The sequence below is a fragment of the Oncorhynchus keta genome, chromosome 26 (assembly GCF_023373465.1).
Source record: "Oncorhynchus keta strain PuntledgeMale-10-30-2019 chromosome 26, Oket_V2, whole genome shotgun sequence".
Taxonomy (NCBI): Eukaryota; Metazoa; Chordata; class Actinopteri; order Salmoniformes; family Salmonidae; genus Oncorhynchus; species Oncorhynchus keta.
In genome coordinates this window covers 9,672,414-9,680,246 of record NC_068446.1, presented here as the reverse complement: position 1 = coordinate 9,680,246, position 7,833 = coordinate 9,672,414, and the positions used below count along the sequence as shown (strand labels likewise).

Below are 7,833 nucleotides of genomic sequence, written 5' to 3'. Positions count from 1 at the left end.
CTAATTTGAACAACAATTTTCCGTAGCAGTACCCCCCATTGAATAATATTGCATGTATTCCACAATACATAATAAAGACTGTTCCTTTCTGCTTTACACATTACAATTTTGATATCTTAGCCTATGTTGATATTCTGAATAGATACTTCATTAATCCACAACCTCCAAGGCTATTTATCAAAGATGAGTTATGTCGACACAGCCGTCTAGAAGGAAACAGAAAACATTAGCGAGATGTTTTCCTGAAATAGAAAAACATCTCGTTTTTCCACTTGTTGAGGAGGCAGTAGCAGCATTGGAGGAGGAACCGCAACAGTTTCTTTCTGCTCTCTGGTTGACGGCTTCTTATTATTAGCATTGCATAGCTGCTTCTCTCGCTCTGCAATAGAAAAAAAGGAGAACCAAGGCACTGTTCATAGCGCTCTTCAAAGTTCCTTTATTGATATAGCATGTTCAGTGGAACAACTTTTAAAACTCTGACTCGTTTCGGCATGGCTTTCGTCAAGGAGTGAGGTTGTTAGTTTGTGTCTGTGCTTAAGTTCTTAATAGCCCCACAGGAAAACCACAGAACCAACAGCTGCAATTTCCACTCTGACTCTCCACAGCTCTCAGAAACACCTGACGACTGCACAATGTGACAGGAAGCGGTTTTATGTCTGTTTATATCCCACCTGAAACCATGTTACCACATAAAGCACAACCAGTGACTAGACACGTGGCAGGCAAAGGAATGAGCTGTAGTACTGCTTTTAACATAATGTTTGTGTGATTATGTAACTTGTGAGAAAGGACAATGAAGTTGTATTATATTTGTGTTTGTCTGGTTATTATCATGTCATAGTACGGTAATTGATTGATGTAATTACATGGAAGTTTATACATTGAGCAGATTAATACTGTTAGGTTTCTTTTGATTTCAACATCTACTCTTCTAATGTCAAATGAAAAGATACAGTCCATTGGGCTAATAATGGTAATAAAATTAACCCATAAGAGCATGCATGTGGAACTGGACAATTAGCACTTCCTGTATTTTTGTATTGATGTGTGATATTTGGTGTTCAAAGAAATGTGTATCGGAAGGAAAAGGATTCACTCAGGTAAATTTATTAAATGCAATATAATTGACCAGATCTTAAAGTCTTTAAGCCAAGGCATGAGTCATTTACATTGATATACAGTTCTAACAGGCCAATAAAACAGATGAACAGCATGTCTGAAAACTATCCTTTTATAGATTATAGATTATAGAGCCAAAAGCTGCATGATGATTTTCCTAGTTGAAGTGGCTGACTGTAACATTATGAAACCCCATCTATGATGGGTCAAAAAAACAAGACAAAAAAAAATAAACGAATCAGAAGAAAATAAGAACTCACAAAATAAAATTCAGGTTTATTGTCATACAAGAAATGCACACATACATTACACAGACCATAACAGACAGCCATTTAACAGACAGAAAATAAACCTATTTTCTTTGGCCTTGCCATCTCATACAAACCAACTTTGTATGGTACAACTAAAGTACAATTACAAAGTTACTGGAATGCTTTGAATTGAATTGTTTTCTGAAATGTGTACAAGTTTGTGTTGAGATAGCATGGCCTGGTCAAACCACAAGTAAAGTCTATTTCATAGAGAAGCATCAACTTCAAAGCACCGTTTGGTAACCAGAGATCACTGTCGAAAAATGGCTGACCTCCTAACAATATGTACAAAAATATAAAATGTAAATAAAAATACAAACAAATTCTCATTTTAAAGTACTGTATCTTGTTAAGAAGGTAGAACTTTGAAGTCTTGGGTTTTCTAAAAAAAATTGCAGTTTTGTGTGTGTGTACACGGACGTTGAACTCTACTTGATGATGACCACAGTTTCCCTCCAAAACGTTCGGCGCTTAAGGAGAGAGGTTGCAGCAGCTTCCAGGGGGTTGAACACACAACTCTTAATCATCGGCGGTTTTCTGCTTCTTTGTTCCAACATCATCCTGCAACGAACAAGTCAATATGTGATCAGTCATTTCAGTTTCTACATGTAAATGCAATAGATAGATTCAAGTTGTTGCAGTACCTCGTCATCATCGTCATCTTCTGCCACCCTCTTGCCTGCACGACCCTCGACCTCATCGTCCTCATCTTCTTCATCAACTTCAGAGAGGAAGGCAGGTTTAGATTCTTGCAGTTGCAGTTTATGACACATAGAGGGCGCTCCAACAAAACAATTTCTCAGGCAGACTGCCTCAGACTAGTACAGGCAAATACACATCACTGCCACTAGGTGCATATGTCAACATGTAATGGATACTCTGTCATCTTAGCGTTGTGAAAGACCAGATCACTTACCCTCAGCATCATCTTCCTCATCCTCCTCCTCTCCCACATCATCATCATCCTCCTCTAGATCATTGTCTTGATCACCATTCTCCTCAGCCTCCTGTGGAAAAACAATACAATGCATCCGATATGTTTGTCTCCAGGGAAGAATAAATGTTGGATGACACTATTATTTTGAAGTGAAAGTAATAACCAGATGATATCTTGTTAGTAATAAAAACAAAAGAAAACATGAGTTGCCTCAGATTTACTTCTACAAATACCTTTTTATAAGGATAATGAAGAAGACAGTTGAGAACAGGTGTAAAGAAGCTGATATAGTTCCATCTTAAAGGTAAAATGTGGACAAGGGTCTATTAAAGGTAAAAGGTAAAGTCTTAAAGGTGAAGTCTTACAGCTTTTCCATTGGCTGGGGTCTCTTTTCCATTTTCTGCCTCTTCAACAAGCTTCTTCTCTTTTAGGTCCTAGGGAAAAGTGAAAATGAGAGACTATGTTTAAGTCGTGTTGTTTGTCACACGTCGGATAAAATATCTATCACAGGTTCAATCAAGGTTTTCACGCCTTCAGATTTATTTCTAGAGTTGATTGTGGTTTTGATGACTTCTACCTAAATGAGCGGAAGGTTGAGAAGGTTGTCACACGCACACGCACGCACACACACACACACATACACAACCCCTCTCTCCCTCTAACCTCACCTAAACCTGTGAATGCTTTCGTTTTTCATTTCAAATGCAACACTTTGATCCTAAACCTATTGGTTGCTTTTCTGCTCTACTCCCCGCCAACGTTTGGAGATCTAATAGAAGTGTTGCATCCTGACACCATGATGGAATTGAGTTCCAACGATAACTGTAGTTCAGTCAAGGACCCATCTAATGGGACGCTATGAAGACACGCCCGGAAAAAGACTACAATTCCCGTTGAACCCTGGTAGGTTATTTTAACACAGCCAATAAGAGCGTGCAAACGAACACTACCAGAAGGAGGCTGACTAAATTAACTGCAGGGAAGTGAGACAATAGCGCATAGAAGGGATATGCGTTTGATTGACTTTCCATTCTACAAATGAAGACAATAAGGTTTGTAATCAATCAAAAAACATTCTGATCGGGTGTTGGTGTTGCAGGCTATGTTTAGGCCTTTCACTTGAAGGACAAAAGCACTTTTTCCAATAGCCCTTTTTAGTGCCCAAAATAAAGATTTTCTTACCGTCATTAGTTTTAACATCTTCCTATAAAGGACATGTATTCTTTAGTCTGAGTAATGCTGAGCCCATACGCCGGTAAGCAGCTACATCTATCTCCCTGTACCCTCCACCTTCAACAATACATTTACATGCCAATATTGTATTGCAGCCTACCTATAGGCACAGCGGCGCCGCCGCTCCAACAGCGAAGGAAACTAAGCATACTTTTCATCCGATAGGCTAACAGAGAGACATTAACATACGAGCGGCTCAGTTGGTAGACCATGGTTTTGGGTTCGATTCCTACGGGGGACCAGTACGGGAAGAAAGTACGAAACCTCACTACTGTTATTCGTTCCGGATAAGAGTGTCTGCTAAATTACTAAAATTGTTAAATGTAAGAATTAGCGCGCCATTGGTTCAGCAGGTAGAAACTCTGCCTTCAAGAGGCAGTGTTGGTTTTTGTCGTGAACGCCCCCCGCCCCCTCTCTCTCTCTCTAAATAGGGTTACGCTGTAAAAGGAGCTGGTGTGTGTGAGTGAGTGAGAGAGAGAGAGAGAGAGAGAGAGAGAGAGAGAGAGAGAGAGAGAGAGAGAGAGAGAGAGAGAGAGAGAGAGAGAGAGAGAGAGAGAGAACGAGGTAATGGACACAGTTCAACTTTTCGCAAGCACTCACGTCTGACACTGGTTATTCCTATCGTTATTGGCGCCACCAAAGCCCACATATACACTCAACTGATGCTCTTAAACCGGAAGGCTCCGGAGCTCCTATCGAGGCACTGTCACATTGCGCGCAGACAAGCCTGGTGGAATGAACACATCGGATGGCTTATCCATGTCAATACAGCCGTAAATCACTCAACATTAACACTGAGCTTTAATACAGGAGCAGCTATCATTACTCCGTTTGCAGTTATGCAAAAATAATTACTGTCTTAAACCTCCCTCTCTATATCATCTCGTACTTAGGTCGGGTATCATTGTTTTATGTTGGTTACGTTGTTAAACATTTACGCGCTGTTTAAATCCCTTTCACCTCATTCTGTATTCTAAAAGACGCGATGCTTTTATGCCCGAGCCATTCCTAGTAAACTTCTATATCAATATCATATACTCCATGAAACCACATCCAAAAACAATGGTATATATTCAAGTAGCAAGTTATGACAGACCGGTGCGTGGAACAAAATCGGAGAACGGATCAATAGTCACTGTAGCAGCCGCGATTGCGTCCGGTAACTGCAATGTAGCCTATGATATTAGATGTAAACAAAGGTAATTAATCAAAATGGTAAACCAGACGTGCGTGTGTGATTGAGTTATTCAAAAGAGCAGAAAATCGGTGTTCAAGAGAACGGACACGTTAGCATAAACAAAGAACCGCGCGCAGACTGTTATACTCCGGGCAAAAAAAGGCATCGCTTGGCGTGTTAGTTTCAATAGACTAGTGAGTGAGTGCAACTTTCGAAATATTGTTTGTCTACATTTTATCTAATATAACAGAGATCTCAAATAAAACTGTTTCTATTCCAATATCCGCAACAGAAGACACATCCAAAGCCAGTTAGGTTTAATGAAGCTCGGCTGAACACTTGTTCCAGCTTCCGATAGTTGTTCTCCATTCAAAATCTTTAGTCCGGAATAGATTTAAATGAAAGAAAGTGTAGAAGTTGTCATTTATTCATCACTCAGGTCACAAATTGTCGTCCACTTACCTTGGCAGAGATCTCCGTACTAGTTTCGACTTTTGCGTCAGCCATGTTTCTGTCTTAGCCTAATGTAACAAATGTTGAGATCATAAAAAATATTTATAAATAATGATACAATCCACTCAGTCCGACCACTGTAAAAGAAAAAAAGATAGCCAATAGTGGCAGTGGCATATGGCTCGATAGGGGAACCTATAATATACAGTTCTGGGTGGAGTCGGGGGACGGCCAGTGCGTTATGATTGGTCCATAATTAGGAACATTTCTAGCCCGGATTGGTCCGAGGGGAACAATGGACAGTATTTTCAGAGAGGCGCTCACGCCCCCTAACCAGTCTCTCCGAATCATTGCTTTGACGAGTAGTTGTCCACCCCACCGCGCTGGGATCGATGACCCCCATAGCATAGGCTACTCTCTGTCAACACAAGATTACCTTCAAATCAAATTTTATTGGTCACATACACATGGTTAACAGATGTTAATGCGAGTGTAGCGAAATGCTTGTGCTTCTAGTTCCGGCAGTGCAGTAATATCTAACAAGTAATCTAACAATTTCCCAACAACGACCTAATACACACAAATCTAAAGGGTGTGAATGAGAATATGTACATATAAATACATGGATGAGGGATGGCAGAGTGACATAGGCAAGGTGCAATAGATTGTATAAAATACAGTATATACATTTTATATGAGTAATGTAAGATATGTAAACATGATTAAAGTTGCATTATTTAGAGTGGCGTTGTTTAAAGTGACTAGTGATCCATTTATTAAAGTGGCCAGTGATTGGGTCTCAATGTAGGCAGCAGCCTCTCTGAGTTAGTGATTGCTGTTTAGCAGTCTGATGGCCTTGAGATAGAAGCTGTTTTTCAGTCTCTCGGTCCCAGCTTTGATGCACCTCGCCATCTGGATGGTAGCGGTGTGAACGATTCTCGGGTCAGTATGTAATATATGCCAATATTCAATTGCAACTCCCACATAGGATATGTCCAATAGTGGACAGATGGATTCAGTTCTAGACTACTGTAACACGCACATCCGCAGTTGTTATATGTAATAACACATCAATCATTACTTAAAAAGGTTATGTAATGATGGTCTAGTTTGCTAAAATACTTATCTTTATATCCTGTATATGAATAAATGTAGCGTAAATAATGTAATGAAGAAATCTTTCTCTCTCGCTCTCTCTCTCCCGCACCCCTCCTCTTCTCTATCTATGCCCCTCCCTCCCTCCCTCCCTCCCTCCCTCTCCCTTCTCTCCCTCCCTCCCTCTCTCTCTCTCTCTCTCTCTCTCTCTCTCTCTCTCTCTCTCTCTCTCTCTCTCTCTCTCTCTCCTCACCCCTCCCCTTCTCTATCTACGCCCCTCCCTCTCTCTTCTCTCTATGTCTCTCTCTCTCTCGCGCGCGCGCGCGCGCGCTCTGGAAACCGAAATGCGCCCTTTTCCGCGGGTAAAAGCTTCCCTTACCCGGCTCAGACATTATTGTGTGTTTGTGTGAGTGAAGGTCGACGCCACCAAGATTTACTTCAGAAAGATGTTTAGAGCATATTTGTTGGAGGATCCGTTGTTTAGAAATAGCAACCAGTCAGGAAATTAATTTTAATGCTACTTTATGCACATACTTCAGACATTTGGCACAAAGAAAAAACGAGGTCATAAAGAGTTGAACCTATAGCCTACTACACCAAGGAGTCAAGGACAATAAAAATATAGAAAAAAAGAAAAAAAGCTAGCACATTGTCAGAAAACAAATGTAAAAGTGCTGCATAGTGATTCCTTTTATGCATGAGTGTGCCATTGAAATAAAAGGAGATACTTACCTCACCAAGATGGCCTTTTCCAAGTGCCATATGTCGTCGTGATTGTAAAAGAACTAACCTCATTGGTAGATGAACTGGAGCAAACATAAACCTGACGCTTTGCCCCCATGGATTGGATAGTCCGACTTTCAATCAAATGTAGTACTCCACTAGGGGTGCTTGCAAAACCTGGAGAGTGTGGAATTATTTGTTTAAAACCCGCAGTACTGTATAGCACAAAGTTACTAGATGCTGACATATGTTAATTCATGATTTTGAATAAAGAATCTATTTTAAATGGCCTATTGAGACAGTTGGGCTATGCACCATATAGTATGATCCCATTGACATAGGGCACTGATGTCAGTAGTTAGTTGCAACAGCTGTACCTAGGGTCATATTTATTAGGCATTTGCACATAACAATAATTGTGGTTGTTATTTTCTGTCGTGAATAAAATAGGAAAAAGAGAATGGAGAAAAAGTTTTGTGTGTTTGACTGCATGTTTTCAATCTTATATGCTGTAAATGTGCACTAATGTGTGGTATGTATTCAATGATCAAAGCAAGCATGTGTTTTGTAGGGCATTTGTGTCAGGTTGCTGTGTGTTACGTTGTAGAAATGAAAACATCTCTTCCTAAGGAGGCCCCTATGGACTCGACATGCTGTGACTTTCAGAGAGGATCCAGTCCTGGATGGGAACATGTGTGTTGTCCTGTTACAGAGATGGGATCTTATCTCACACAGGCACATACACAGTACATACAGTACACACCCACACACACACACACACACAC

At 40.4% G+C, this 7,833-nt stretch overlaps 1 protein-coding gene across 1 annotated transcript; it reads right to left on the bottom strand.

The window, feature by feature from the left end:
• Positions 1-1,091: 1,091 nt before the first annotated feature.
• On the bottom strand, positions 1,092-5,420 carry LOC118358900 (prothymosin alpha-A-like). The gene is made up of 5 exons (XM_035736898.2): positions 5,240-5,420; positions 2,733-2,801; positions 2,347-2,437; positions 2,075-2,151; positions 1,092-1,991 (listed from the first exon to the last, which is right to left on the bottom strand). The coding sequence occupies exons 1-5, from the start codon at positions 5,282-5,284 to the stop codon at positions 1,950-1,952; spliced, it is 324 nt and encodes a 107-aa protein (XP_035592791.1). The 5' UTR covers positions 5,285-5,420; the 3' UTR covers positions 1,092-1,949.
• Between the last annotated feature and the right edge of the window lie 2,413 nt (positions 5,421-7,833).